Here is a 15,561-nt window from a genome sequence, read left to right as displayed (position 1 = left end):
TCTCTGGTTCCCTTTAAAACGCAGCCTTTCATGTTATGTTATGTGTGCACCTACCCTGACTGTTTTACATAACCTTCCTGGCGGTAACCCCTCCGTTGCGCCGCGCGCCCCCCCCCCTCTTTGAACGGGATTTCCTGATCGAAGCGGGCGGGGGGATGCCGCTGAGAAGCGGCTATCATGTAGCGAGCCCTGGGCTCGCTACATGATTAAACAAAAACAAAACAGAAAAAAAAACGGCCGCGCTGCCTCCTGGCGGAATTTTTCATACCGCCAGGAGGGTTAATTAGCTATGAACAAGCACAATATTTTGGTCTAACTTATTTTGCTGGTTTCTCCTTAACTAGTTTCTTTTTTTTTTTTTTTTTTGCAATTAACGTTTATTGAAAAACTTAATAGTACAGATCTGTAGTATATGCATGACATAGATTTACATACAATAAGTACAACCGTAGCTTAGTGTAACTTTTAACATTCAGAACACTTATTATAGCAGGGTATAAAGTTTATATCTTATGGTATAATCATAGTATTCAGAGAACAATACTGTGTAGTCCTTCAAGACAATAGTTAAAGATACTTATTCAAAAAGATCACCTCTGAATAGTCCTGAATACCTATGGCTAAGTATCCGGAGCTAAGCTTTGCAAAATGAACATTGTCTGCCATCTATCACGCCGGGAAGAAGAGTATAGGAAAAGTACAGGGAAAAGAGAAAGGTAAGTATCAAGTTTAATCCTTGCACATATGCCTTTTGTATTCCTCCGTGCATTGGAACTCGTTCCAGGAGGACCAAGTCAAAGTGTATCGTTCCGCTTTGTCTTGTGACAGGAGAATCATGTGTTCCATGGTCTCTATGTTGTCTACTTTTTTCAGCCATGATCTAACTGAGGGAGTGAGAGGAGATTTCCAATGGAGGGGAATCATAGCCCTAGCCGCATTGATCAGATGAATAACAATAGATTTTTTGTACATTTTTATTGAGTCAGGGGTGTCATGGAGTAGGAGACGACCAGGAGCAAAGGCGATCTTATCGCATGATATTTTTTCTATCAAGTGATGTATTTCAGTCCAAAATGGGACAATCTTAGGACAAGCCCAAAACACGTGTAGGACGTCACTTCCAGGTGAGCCACATCTCCAGCATGTATCCGGAAGGGTAGGAAAAATCTTATGTAGTATCTGGGGTGTTTTGTACCATCTTGATAAGATCTTGAAGCCCATTTCCTGAATATTAACATTCAGTGAGCCTTTGTGATTGAATAAGAAAATTTTCTGCCACTGCTCCTCGTCTAACTCCATCCCCAAATCCCTCTCCCAAGCCTCCTGAAATTTAATTTTAGATGGGATCATTGTAGACACAAGCATTTGGTATATCTGTGAGACCAGATGTCTATGTGGCTCAGTACATATCAATAATTTCTCAAAGTCGGTCAAGTCAGATGTCCAGGTAGAATTTTTGAGCAAGGATTGCAAGAAATGTCTTATCTGAAAGTACTGCCATTTAGATAAGGGAATGTTTTCTCTTATTGAGGACATCTCTTGGTAGAGCATGACCTGGCCCCGTGCCAGAAAGTCCCTTACTCGCGGGACATCGCCTCCCTCCCAGGTAGAGATAAAGGGGATATCTCCTGCTGGTGTGAAGGCAGGGTTACAGCATAAGGGGGTCAGGGGGCCTGGGTTGCGTGTAAGTCCCATGTTACGCAGATGGCGTCTCATACATTTCACAGATGCGACCATCAAGGGGTTATTCCATGCACATTGTTTAGCCTGAGGGTAATCTACCCAACCTAAGGTTGCCACTTTACATTCTGCCGTCACTTGTTCTATCTCTACCCATAGTTTTGAGGTGGTTGGGGAAGCCCATTCCACCACTCTACACAACTGAGCTGCCATATGGTACTTCTGGAGGTCTGGGAGACCCGTACCCCCCAACATTTTGGGGATAGATAAAGTGGATCTGCTTATTCGAGGAGGCTTGTTCCCTGATATAAATGTATTAATTTGTGTCTGGAGCGATTTCAAAATATTGGGTGGCAATTCTATTGGAATGCACTGGCTGATATATAAAATTCTAGGCAAGACATTCATTTTAATTGAGGCCATTCTTCCGAACCATGAGATGTGATTTTGTGTCCCCCATTTTTGTAAATCAGAGTGTAGGGTTAGGCCAATCTTTTGAAAGTTCGCTGCAAACAGCCTCTTGAGGTCGCCCGTAATGTTGATACCCAGATATCTGATAGAGTCAGATGCCCACTGAAAAGCAAAATTGGTTTTGCATAAGTGAACAGTATTCGAATCTAGAGTAATATTTAAAGCTTGGGATTTGTGGAAATTAATCTTTAAATTAGAGAGGTTGCCAAAATCTTTAAATTTTTGTATTAAGTTTGGGAGAGTGGTTAGCGGATTGCGCAGAAAGAATAATAAATCGTCTGCAAAAGCAGCTACCACATGTTGAGTGCGGCCTACAATCACTCCCTGAATGCTTTGGTCTGATCTGATAGCATTGAGAAATGGCTCAAGGGTAAGTATGTATATTAGGGGGGACAGTGGGCACCCCTGTCTGGTTCCGTTGGTAATGCAAAGCCTATCCGAAAGGAACCCGTTGACCTTAATTCTAGCGGTGGGATTGGTGTATAGAAGGCCTATCCACTTACACATAGAGTCTCCTAATCCCAGGCTTGACAGGACGGCCCGTATAAAGTCCCAGGCCACCCTGTCAAACGCTTTTTCAGCGTCAGTTGAAAGGAGGAAAGCTTTTATTCCTTTTTTCCTTGCATAGGCCATAATATCTACTGCCCGCATGACATTGTCCTTAGCTTCTCGGCCAGGTATAAAACCGGCCTGGTCTTGGTTCACATAGTCTGGAATGAATGGAAGTAGGCGATTAGCCAAAATTTTGGCCAAAATTTTCGCGTCCAGATTCAACAGGGATATAGGTCGATAATTTGTACAGAACTGAGGATCCTTGCCCGGCTTCGGAATTATCGCAATATGCGCCTCCAGAAACTGACTAGAGGGTATAGTGTCAGGTGCTACTGAATTGAATGCTTTTATAAACGCTGGTGCCAATTTATTTGAGAACATCTTATAGTATTGACTTGTATACCCATCAGGGCCAGGTGCTTTGCCAGATTTCATTGCTTTGACTGCTGCCAGGAATTCATCTTCCTGGATTGGGGATTCAAGATCTTCACGGTCTGATTGCTCCAAATGGAGTGAGGGCGCGTGTTTAGCTAGGAAATCGGCAATCCTGTTGGCCCTGGAGGGCAACGGGTTCTGATCAGATGTCTGATCTTGTAAATTGTAGAGTGACTCATAATAACTCCGAAATTCCTCTGCAATTTCCTCAGTTCTATACAGCTTCTTGGAATGTTTATTAATCAGAGAGTGTATATTAGAGTGGGAGGACTGTTTACGTAGGGCTCGCGCTAAATACTTCCCACTCTTATTGCCATGTTCATAAAAGATTTTTTTGGAACACATCAGTTTCCGTCTAGCATCTGAGTAAAGTAACCGGTCAAGCGCGGTTCTGGCATTGTTTAGTTCTAGTAAATTATCAGCTGCCAAGGACTGCTTATGAGCTCGCTCTAAATTTTTAATTACTGTTGAGAGTTTCACCACTCCCTCCTCTCTGTCTTTCTTCAATTTGGAACCCATTCTAATAAGGTGACCCCTTATTACTGTCTTATGCGCTTCCCAGATAGTAATGTTTGAAGCTTCCGTATCGTCGTTCAAACGAAAATAGTCATCTAGGGCATCCGATATCATGTGACTTCTGTCTTTATCTGCTAGAAGGTTAGGGTTCAACTTCCATGTCCATGAAGTGGGCGTTCTGACAGGGACCGTAAGGGAGATAAATACAGGAGCATGGTCTGAAATGGATATAGAACCTATCGAAGACTCTCTGACACAGGGCAAGTCACGCTGGGTAACAAAAAGGTAATCTATTCTGGAATATTTGTTGTGAATAGCGGAGAAATATGTGTAGTCCTTTTCAAGGGTGTGAGATATTCTCCATGGGTCCATAAGGGACATGTTTTGTAGTTTAGTTTTGATATATCGTAATGCTCTATAAGAGAGCACAGAAGAACCATTTGAGCAATCTTGAATGGGATTCAGTGACACATTGAAATCTCCTCCCACTATGAGTAAGCCTTTGGCAAATTTCTCTAACCTGGTCAGCATGGCTGCTATGAAGGAAGGCTGTTTTTTATTAGGGACATAGACATTAGCAATCGTAACCTCCTTATCTGCAATTTTCCCATTGATAAACAGGTAGCGACCCTCTGGGTCCTGTTCACATTCCTCCAGTTTGAACGGTATATCTCGACTGAGAAAAATAGAGACTCCTTTAGTCTTAGAGGAGGGAGCTGTGGCATGAAAAGCTAGAGGATAATTTTGATCAAATCTAGTAGGCAAATGGCCAGTACGGAAGTGGGTCTCTTGTAGCAGAGCAATATGAACTTTTTCTTTGCGTAGGAAATTAAAAACCGTAGTTCTTTTTTCAGGTGTGTTTAAGCCATTTATGTTAAAGGAAATCACTCTCCATGCTAACTGAGATGCACTTCGATCAGAGTAATTGTGAGCCCCTGAATTCATGCTGACCAGGACAACGAGACAATTATGCAAAGGGAGGAAGACAAATGGGAGAGAGCGGCTGTATAGTATAATAATAGGGAGTACAGAAGGAAGAAGAAAAAGGAAAAAATTCCCAGCGTGAAAGATGTGCCTCCGGATCATATAGCCTGCTACAATAATTAGTGGTGGATAGGATTAAGACTGACCCACGTGAGCACGCCTTGGATGGGCGTGCACACAACCTTTGTGGGTAATATAAGTTCAGTGTATGGATCAACACACTGTGCGGGGGAGTTGGATAACGTGACCGAAGACCACCAATAATAGTCTACCAAGTGATTAAATAAAGTGATAATAGGAATATCCAACAACATGGGGAAACCGCTATGACCGCTATTAAATAGAATTCTAGTGATTCTGGTCGGCCCTCTAAGGAGGGATTTGAGCTTGGGCCCCTACGGTTGTCCAACCTACTGTTTATTTATCCAAGAGTAGGTATAGGAACAGAATAGTAAGGTACTCACCATCCTTATTACATTAGACTAAGTTCAGCGGGGATACTACTCAGCATGAGCATTATCTTAGATTTTCATCGTTGTGCTAGGGTAGATCTGAGCATCGCTACAACCAACCGTGATGCTAAATCTAAATATATGTGCATATATACATACAAGGACTTATACTTAACATGCTCGCATTACCTGGAATACAATGTAAATGTATAATAGCCTTATAAAATCCCATCCTACTACCCAGAAGATTAGGCGTCGCCAGTAAGCGGAATTGGAAGGGAGGGACAACAGCAAAAAGTATAGGGTATCAAGAAGGGATAATCGACAGCTAGAGAAGGAGAAGCAAGGTAGAAGTATGCATAAGGAAGGAGAAGGGGGGAGAGAGGGGAACAACCAAGGCATAGTTATGTATTGGAGTACTAGCTGGCGTCTTTCTCAGCAAACATACAATCTAGTTAACATAGCGCACCCTCCTAACTCTCTATATAATGATATCGTAATTATACACCTATGGATATATTGAATGCGGAAAATATATCTTTTATCCAATATTCACATTTTGAGGGAGGCATCAAATCAACCATTCGCTGTGACCCCAGTCCCCCCCCCACCCCAATCACCAAGCACACCCAAACCCAGGGAACAATAGCTTCCTCCTTCTAGAAAAACAGAAAATGGCATGAGAGAGCATAATCATATACATACACATACACACATACGTGTACAAGTCCCAGAAAAAATCAGCTCACGGAGCGATTGTATAAACCTCCAGAGTGATGCAATCAGATTCAGGCACTAGCAACAGTTAATGCAGGAGCAGAAGAACACCAGAAAATAAAGTCAAATAAGAAACAGCAAAAGTTCCTCAGAATATTTACCACTCTATTGAGACGAGTAGTTGCTGAAAACTGTAAAAAGGGATAGATGGTCATTCGTCTTCAGCAGAGGACTCTGGATCGCGTTGCGATCGTTCTGGAGTAGCCTGTCTCGATGATTCTCTGCTCCTGGATCTGTGAAGCACGATCTCTCTATTGCTTTTCGATTTGCGATCGTAGATTTGACCTGAGGAGCTTGGGTTTTGGAACGGTGAAGCATGGTCCCAGTTTGGTATATCCAGTATGGGTAAGCCAAGGTCTTTGCAGAAGTCCTTCATGCCTGCTGCCGAACGCAGGGTATATACTTTTCCCCCATCCGTTACCGATAATGAGAAGGGGAAGCGCCACCGATATGTCAGGCCTTTATCTCTTAGAGCTTGCAGGAGGGGTTTCAGCATGCGGCGCTTAGCCAGGGTAATTGCGGATAAGTCCTGGAACAATTGGATGGGCACCCCATTGAAAAGGATCTCATCTTGAGAGCGCGCAGCGCGCATTATGTCTTCCTTCAGTGGAAATGAATCCAAGCAGCATATTATGTCTCTCGCCTTTTCCGTGTCTGTGTTGCGTGGGCGCAGTGCCCTGTTGTCTAAGTCTTCTAGGTGTCTAGCATGTTCCAGGAGTCTTGAATCATGTTCGTCCGAAGTACTACGGAGAGATTTTATCTGCGTCATTTGCTTGGAGTTTACAGCTTCCAGGGATTGCAGTCTGGATCCAATGGCAGCTACATCTGCTCTGACCTCCGAGATGGCGGAAAACAGTGAGTTTTTAATATCCTCCGCAATGCGCTGCATATCTGCTAGGGTGGCGGTTCTTTGTTGTCCTCCTTTTGCCTTGGAACTCTCGGGTGGAGAAGAGGAAGGGGTGCTACTTCCATCGCCCGTCGTCGCCATCTTGGAGGCCTGGTTGCTCGCCTTCTGAGATTTAAATATCTCGGGAACCGTCTTCCCCCGTATGAGCCAAAGTTGTTTTGGGGGTAGCTGAAGTATTCTGTTGCCTTCGGGTGCCCGGCATATCTACGAGGGCCGACCAGAGAACTCTCGTTTGGTTGCTTTAGCGGACAGGGAGCGGGAGAAGAGGAATCAGGCAGCCATCTTCAGTCAGCGTCAAGCCACGCCCCCCTCCTTAACTAGTTTCATTAGTAATTAGTCTACATTTCAATTTCTATTTTTGCAGAAATACTGAAAATTTAAGAAGCGTCACAATTTTTTCAAGCACCACTGTAAATCTTTCAAGAACATATGGGATCCTGAAAACCTACCCTGGATCTGTTAAAATTCATTTGCTACTACGAATCAGCAAATGATGGCAAACTTTGGCTGGGTCATATCAGGCCAGGCAGGGGTTGCTGAGAAATCGTTGAGTTAGAGCTCGTGTGATTGCAGTATAGTCTCCTGTCTCAGAGGAAGGGACGATTAGTAGTTGGGTCCCCTCTAGTTATGCCTCTATTGTAGACCTCATATGAAGAAGGTGACAATTCTGGGTTGTAGTGGGCGGGTACACTGACGCAGGGTAAAACTAGACATTTTATATTGATATTCACCTCTCATGGTGCTCATCTGTCCTCTCCTCCAGTCAGTCTTGCTTCCATGCGGACTTGCTGGTGGGAACCCGTCACTTTTGTGACATTTCCAATTCCACGGAAATTCTGATTTCCGATTTTACGTTTTTCCGATTTCTGATTTTTTGGTTTTCCGATTTTCCATTTTTCCAATTTCTGATTTTCCATTTCTTTCTGATTTCCAATTTTTGAGGATTGTTTTAATAGTCTTTTTTTTTTTCATAAAAAAAAGTGCAAAAAAAAAAAAAAAAGGAAAGGAAAATTCTGCCTTCTTTGATTGGTCCAATGCTTCCGAGTTCTGTGATTGGGCTAAAAATACCAAGTTGCGGTAAATCGGATTTCCGTGAAATTCCGATTTCTGTTTTTCTGATCAGAAATGCAGAAATTTAACTATTTTAGCCCGCGGGGATTTTTCACCTTATGCATCAGAGCAATTTTCACCTCCCATTCATTTGCTAATAACTTTATCACTACTTATCACAATTTATTGATCTATATCTTGTATTTTCCGCCACTAATTAGGCTTTCTTTGGGTGGTACATTTTGCTAAGAATTATTTTTTTTATAAATGCATTTTAACAGGATTAATAAGAAAAATGGAAAAAATTCATGATGTCTCAGTTTTCGGCCATTATAGCTTAAAAATAATCCATGCTACCATAATTAAAACCTATGTATTTTATTTGCCCGTTTGTCTTGGTTATGACACCATTTAAATTTTGGCCCTATCACAATGTATGGCGCCAATATTTTTTTGGGAAATAAAGGTGCATTTCTCCATTTTGCGTCCATCACTATTTACAAGCTTATATTTTAAAAAATGTTCGTAGTATACCCCCTTCAAATGCATATTTAAAAAGTTCAGACCCTTAGGTAACTATTTATGTCTTTTTTTTATTATTATTGTCATTTATTTGGGTAATATTTTGGTGTGGGAAATAAACAGTTAATTTTTAATATTATTATATGTGTAAATTGTAATGTAAAATGTATGTAGATGTAGTTTTACTATTTGGCCACAAGATGGCCACCTTGAGTTTATTTTTTTCTCCTTGTGCTTCTCGATCACCGGAAGCACAAGGAGGACGGGGAAACTTTTGTTTGCAGAAAGACTGAAGCCTCTAGTAAGAGAGCTTTGGTTTTTCTGCTGGGGACACGGATCGGTGATCGGGAACCATGTTCCCATTCACTGATCCCAGGGCTTCCGGGGGAAAGCCCCGGGGCGCGCCCGCCATCGCGCGCGGGAGCGTGCCGAAGCGCGGAACCGCAGCAGAGCAGCCGCCCGGATGTGAGCTTCATGTCCGGGTGGCAGAAATAGTTACGTTCTGCGGAATCTGAATGAGCATGCCTAGTGGGGGTGATGGAGAGTAAGGGAGACGGGAGGAGGGTAAATGTGGCCACACATCATACAATTTTCATGCAATCTGGCTGCACAATCAATCACCAAGTGCTGTTATACTACATGGGTGTTGGTAAGATTGTATAAAAATTGTACAGTCAGATTGCATGAAAATTGTATGGTGTGTGGCCACCTTAAGCCTGGATGTGATGAGTGGTAAATGTAAAACCTATGCAAGTGCACACACTGCATGGGATGATGGGGACTGACATGACTTTATTGTGGGGGAAAATGGCACTGCTATTGCCACACTTTTATACAGGGGGCGGCTAGACATATTCACATAGGAGGTTAGGGACCCTCATCAAAGATTTTAATTGCAAATATGCCCCTTGTCTACAGATCTGTTGGTCAGGTCAAAAAGAGAGATGTTAGAAAAGGAAAAAAGGGGGAAGAAACAGAGGAATTTGCTTCAAAAACAAAACAAAACAAAAAATAATTTATGCTTTAGCTGCTGCTGTTTGGCATTGAATACGGTTGTTTTATTGCCAAGTACTTTTCCATATCTGTTCCTATCTGTATGCCATTTATCTTCTATGGGGATCTTCCATTGGCACACCCGAGGTGCATGACCTCACATTCATTTACATCGAATTGCATCACGGGTCCTATCCAAAAGGAAGTTCAGTGCGGCTAGAGGGATCACACACAGTGTCGATTACTTAATAATTATGAAAATGAGCGAGTCGTGTACACCACAGGGCTACAGCACTGACGTGTAATATGGTTCTAATGTGATGTGGATTTTTGCCAATTATTACCCTGGCATATGCCAGTTACACCAGGCCTCATGTCTACCCTGGCTACAGGCGCATCTTTTACTGCTCCATCCGCCACCACCACCCAGCATGTTTTTTGGTCCTACTTTGATTGGCTTTACTTTTTATACAGTGGCTGAATTTAAAATATTTATTGAGCAGGTAACTGCCTAAATTTTTCAGGCCACACCTACTGTGTCTGCAATTTAAGCACTTGAGGACCACAGTCTTTTCCCCCTTTAAAGAGACACTGAAGCGAAAAAAAAATGATGATATTATGATTTGTATGTGTAGCACAGCTAAGAAATAAAACATTAAGATCAGATACATCAGTGTAATTGTTTCCAGTGCAGGAAGAGTTGAGAAACTCCAGTTGTTATCTCTATGCAAAAAAGCTATTAAGCTCTCAGACCAACTTAGTCATGGAGAGGGCTGTTATCTGACTTTTATTATCTGAACTGTAATTGAACTGTTTACTTTTCCTCTAGCAGAGAAGAGTTTATTACTTCACAGACTGCTCTGAAAGACTCATTTTGAATGCTGAGTGTTGTGTAATCTGGACATATTATAGAGTGATGCAATGTTAGAAAAAACACTATATACCTGAAAATAAAAATATGAGAATATTTTCTTTGCTGCTAATCTTCTAGTAATTATTCATAGTACACAACCAATTCATTATATCATATAATTTTTTTCGCTTCAGTGTCTCTTTAAGGACCAGAGCCTTTTCCTCCATTCAGACCACTGCAGCTTTCACGGTTTATTGCTCGGTCATACAACCTACCACCTAAATGAATTGTACCTCCTTTTCTTGTCACTAATACAGATTTCTTTTGGTGCTATTCGATTCCTGCTGCGAGTTTTAGTTTTTATTATATTCATCAAAAAAGACATGAATTTTTTCAAAAAAATTATTTTTTTTTAATTTCTGTGCTGACATTTTTCAAATAAAGTAAAATTTCTGTATACATTTTTGTCCAAATTTATTGTGCTACATGTCTTTGATTAAAAAAATCCATTCATTGTATATTTATTGGTTTGGGTAAAAGTTATAGCGTTTACAAACTATGGTGCCAAAAGTGAATTTTCCCATTTTGAAGCATCTCTGACTTTTCTGACCACCTGTCCTGTTTCATGAGGTGCAAAAATTCCAGGATAGTATAAATACCCCCCAAATGACCCCATTTTGGAAAGAAGACATCCCAAAGTATTCACTGAGAGGCATGGTGAGTTCATAGAAGATTTTATTTTTTGTCACAAGTTAGCGTTTCCATTTCTTCTAACTTGCGACAAAAAAAAAAAATGAAATCTGCCACGGACTCACTATGGTCCTCTCTGAATACCTTGAAGTGTCTACTTTCCAAAATGGGGTCATTTGTGGGGTGTGTTTACTGTCCTGGCATTTTGGGGGGTGCTAAATTGAAAGCACCCCTGTAAAGCCTAAAGGTGCCCATTGGACTTTGGGCCCCTTAGCAAAAAAGTGCCACACATGTGGTATTGCCGTACTCAGGAGAAGTAGTATAATGTGTTTTGGGGTGTATTTTTACACATACCCATGCTGGGTGGGAGAGATATCTCTGTAAATGACAATTTTTTTATTTTTTTTACACACAATTGTCCATTTACAGAGATATTTCTCCCACTCAGCATGGGTATGTGTAGAAATACACCCCAAAACACATTATACTACTTCTTCTGAGTACGGCGATATGACATGTGTGATACTTTTTTGCACTTTTTTGCACTTTTTTGCAGCCTAGGTGCGCTAAGGGGCCCAACGTCCTATTCACAGGTTTAGGGCCCCTAAAATGCCAGGGCAGTACAGGAACCCCACAAGTGACCCCATCTGAGGGGTGGGGGGTGATCAGGAGGGAGCAGGGGGCAGTTTAGGGCATAAAAAAAATAGCGTTGACAAATAGTGACAGGGAGTGATTGATGGGTGATTAGGGGGGTGATTGGGTGCAAACAGTGGTCTGGGGGGTGCTGTGGGCGATCGGGGGGCAGGGGGCAGATCAGTGTGTTTGGGTGCAGACTAGGGTGGCTGCAGCCTGCCCTGGTGGTCCCTCGGACACTGGGACCACCAGGGCAGGAGGCAGCCTGTATAATACACTTTGTATACATTACAAAGTGCATTATACGCTTCCTATGCGGCGATCGTCGGGTTAACAACCCGCCGGCGCTTCCGATTGGCCGGCGGGTGGACAACGCGGGTGGGCGGAGCCTATTGCCGGTGGATGCGCGCGCATATCAGCGCGCGATCCCTGGCTAGCAGCCACTTGAGGACTCGCCGCCGATGGGCGTATTGCGGTCGTTTAGACCCAGCCTTTGCCGCCGCCCATCGGCTGTAGGTGGTCCACAAGTGGTTAAAATGTTAATGCAGGTAACTGCCCAATTATATAGGCTACACTTACTGTGACTGCATTTCAAATGCTTAGGCAGGTAATTGCCCAAGTTTTCAGGCCTCATATGCTGTGGATACATATATGACACATATTTCAGACCTCATTGAGGGCTGGCATTCTTTTCGGTCGGGCAGAAAATATGGTGTGGCTGTAAAGTGGAGTCTTTGTAAACTTGGCACATGCCACATATTTCAGGCCTCGCAAGGGCCAGATTTAGGCCAAGGCCACCTAGGCCATGGCCTAGGGCACAACATGAGCAAGGGCAACAGAGCAGCAGTCTAAACTGGTGCAGTATTTACAAGCTGCAATGCAGGGAGATCAGGCAAGCGCCTGACTGCAGTACTCTGCTGCTAACCGCCTGTGCAGAGGCCGCCCTGCTCTCTGTGCACGTTTGCATTGTGGCCGGCGGCTATGGACTTAGACAGCATTGGAGACTGAAAGGAAAAGGAAGCTTCTGCACTGCAAACGATGGGGGAGATAAGTGACACTGATGGCTGCTGCAGTGAAGGCGAGCTGGCTACCTATACTGAGGTGGGGGGGGGGGGGGGGTGGAAAGGGAGGGATATACTGGAGGGAAAGGCGGGAGGGGTCATCTCGCTACCTATACTGAAGGGGGGCGGCTGGTGACAGTGGCCTTGGGCGGTAAAGATTACAAAGCCGGCCCTGAGGCCTCTGCTACAGTGGATGCAACTACCATGTAATTTCAGTATAGATATTTGAAATGTACAATTCTTATGTCACAAAATATTTGAAAATGTAATATAAGAAATACAAAAATGTCAAAATGTCATAGATACATTTTCAATGACACATATTTCAGACCCTTTTGAGGACTGACGTACTTTACGATCAGGCAGGAAGGATGGTTTGGCTGTAGAGTGGAGTCATTGGCAACTTGGCATGTGCCATTGCTGCAGTGCCCGCAACTACCATGGCATTTCAGTTGAAATATTAAAAATTTAAAATTTTTGAAATGACACATATTTCAGGCCTCTCTGAGGACTGAGGTTATTTTTGGTTTGGCAACCCGTGTGGCTCTTGAGTATTTTCAGGCCTCTGCTGCAGGGCCTGCAACTACCATGGCATTTCAGTTTTGAAATGTTTGAATTTCAGGTCACTAAAAGATGGCGACCCTTCTATAGACCTTTTGGAAAAATCTAGAAACTATATGTAATTTTTGGCTTCTGAAAAATGCATGAAAAAAAGCCCCAGTGTAAAATATGTATTTTGTGACCAATATGTTGCCCTTGATCTCCTTCCACCATTCCACTGTCTGGGATTTTGGACATTTTCTAAACCTTTTTTAAAAGAAATTGTGGCTACAGAGATGCCCTGAAGGCTTAAGAAGTTTGCCTGCCATTAAAGTAAATTGGGCTTGCCACAAGCTTCTGGTTTGCAAATTTTCATGGTAATATTCACAAAACACGTTTGAAATGCTTGTCTATCCCTACTACTCTGTATTGTCATAAAAGCTGAGCATGTTGGTGAGACAAAACCTGTACTTAGTAAACTCATGCTAATGAGCTGAAATGAGATTATTCTGCTCTATAAAGTCTCGTATAGCATCCATTAGAATACTTTTTAACAGTTTACACACTGATATTAAGCTTACAGATACAGGTCTGTAGTTGCCTAAGTTTGATCGTTCGACTGTCTTAAATAAAGGAAAAACATCACCGGTATCATCTGCCAGCAATGAGGAAAAGACCCACTTAAGAGAGAATGGTAGAAAACAAGATAAGTGGCCTATAGATAACTGAACTCAACTCCCTTAATACCCTGGGGTGGATAACATCTGGGCCAAGTGCCTTATCTATTTTAATTTTACCTAAGCATACCTTCACATCTTCCTGAGTTATGCTGAATATCTACAATATCATAGTTTACAACATCTACAATATCATAATCTTTATCTCTCATCAGCATCTCAAATTGGTTCATTTAATTTGAAAGGCTTCTTGCATTGGTTAGAATACATTTTATGCTATGACTACCACGCTTAACTTTTTTTGTTTACTATTCCTTGCAGTTTCTGCAACCATCACTTATGAGTCATGACAAACATCTCTGATATCTTGCAAAATAATACCCAGGCAGCCAGCGCCAATAGCCGTACATTTATGCAGTCGACCTTCATGGGCATCACATTAGCCGGTTTCATAATTTATCTTTACATCATGGCAGTTCTGCTGAGCATCTACTTTACCAGTTCTCTTGCCCGTCAGGAAGTCCGCTATGTCCTGTTTGCCCACATGCTCATTTCTGATTTGGTGTATCTCCAGTTCAGCCTTTTCACATTTCTCACTGCTTATTACCCAACCCCATTGCCTGCATCCTTTTGTTACGTTACTGTCTTTGTGTGTTCGACTTCTGCGAAAATTGCTCCTTACAACCTTGCCATCATGTCCTTGGAACGTTATATTGCCATATGTTTCCCTTTAAGACACAAAGAGTTCTGCACCTTACAAAAAACACGACTTGCCATTACGATTATATGGACCATAGGGCTTTTACCGAACCTAAGCGATACCATAATTCTGATATTATCAACTGATACATTGTTCTTCTCACGAAATGTTTACTGCACTAGAATTTCATTTGTTTTCACTTCTGTACAAAATACTATTAGAATTGTTGCCCACGCCACAACTTTTTCCATGGTGGGACTGATAATCATCTTCACCTACACCAAGATTATGCTAGTTGCTTTCAGAATTGACTTAAGAAAGTCTTCTGCTGCCAAAGCTGGCACCACCGTCATGCTCCACGCCATCCAGCTCCTGTTGTGCATGATAGCCTACAGTTACAGCATCTTTGAGATACTGCTAAGAGACTATGTTGCTGTGCTGCCCATCATCAACTTTTGTTTCTTCATGTGTTTGCCTAGGTTCATCAGCCCCGTTATATACGGCATCCGGGATGAGCTCTTCCGTAAACGGATTAATCATGCCTTTTTTTGCAGCTGTCAAAAACATAAACCAAAATAAACTTGCAGTTTTTTAATAAAGGGGCCCATACACCTAACGATTTTCCCGCCGATATACAGCCGTTTTGATCACAGTGAACGAAACGGCTGTGAAATCGCTGCGCACACTGCTGACAGAACGATCGATTTCCATCCGAAATCGATCATTCCCGTTAATTCCCGGCGACCCATCTGTGCGGAAGATTTTTCTCGGTCGCTGGCGGGTCGGGAGTGCGTCGTTAGCAGCGTTCGAATGCAGAGCCGGGACAAGGTCCTCCAGCACCCAAGGCTGAGACACCAAAGTGCGCCCCTCCATCCCTCCCACTCCAGCTGTCACACACTGATTGCTATTAGACTAAGAGGACCACAGGGCCCACAACCTCCTCAACACTTTAATATCTATTTATCTGGCTTGCAGTCACTGCTATGTAACCCCTTTTCTTATTTCTTTCTGCTTCATACACAATTTGGAATGACAGTTGAATGAATTCTGCGCCCCTCCTACACTGCG

General features: G+C 42.7%; 1 protein-coding gene across 1 annotated transcript; it reads left to right on the top strand.

Annotated features, from left to right (window-relative positions):
- Window positions 1–14,139: 14,139 nt before the first annotated feature.
- Window positions 14,140–15,072, top strand: LOC137544770 (odorant receptor 131-2-like). Its single transcript, XM_068265860.1, has one exon. The coding sequence runs from the start codon at window positions 14,140–14,142 to the stop codon at window positions 15,070–15,072; it is 933 nt and encodes a 310-aa protein (XP_068121961.1).
- Window positions 15,073–15,561: the final 489 nt, after the last annotated feature.

The sequence above is a fragment of the Hyperolius riggenbachi genome, chromosome 2 (genome assembly GCF_040937935.1).
Source record: "Hyperolius riggenbachi isolate aHypRig1 chromosome 2, aHypRig1.pri, whole genome shotgun sequence".
Taxonomy (NCBI): Eukaryota; Metazoa; Chordata; class Amphibia; order Anura; family Hyperoliidae; genus Hyperolius; species Hyperolius riggenbachi.
This window is presented reverse-complemented; position numbering and strand designations above follow the sequence as displayed.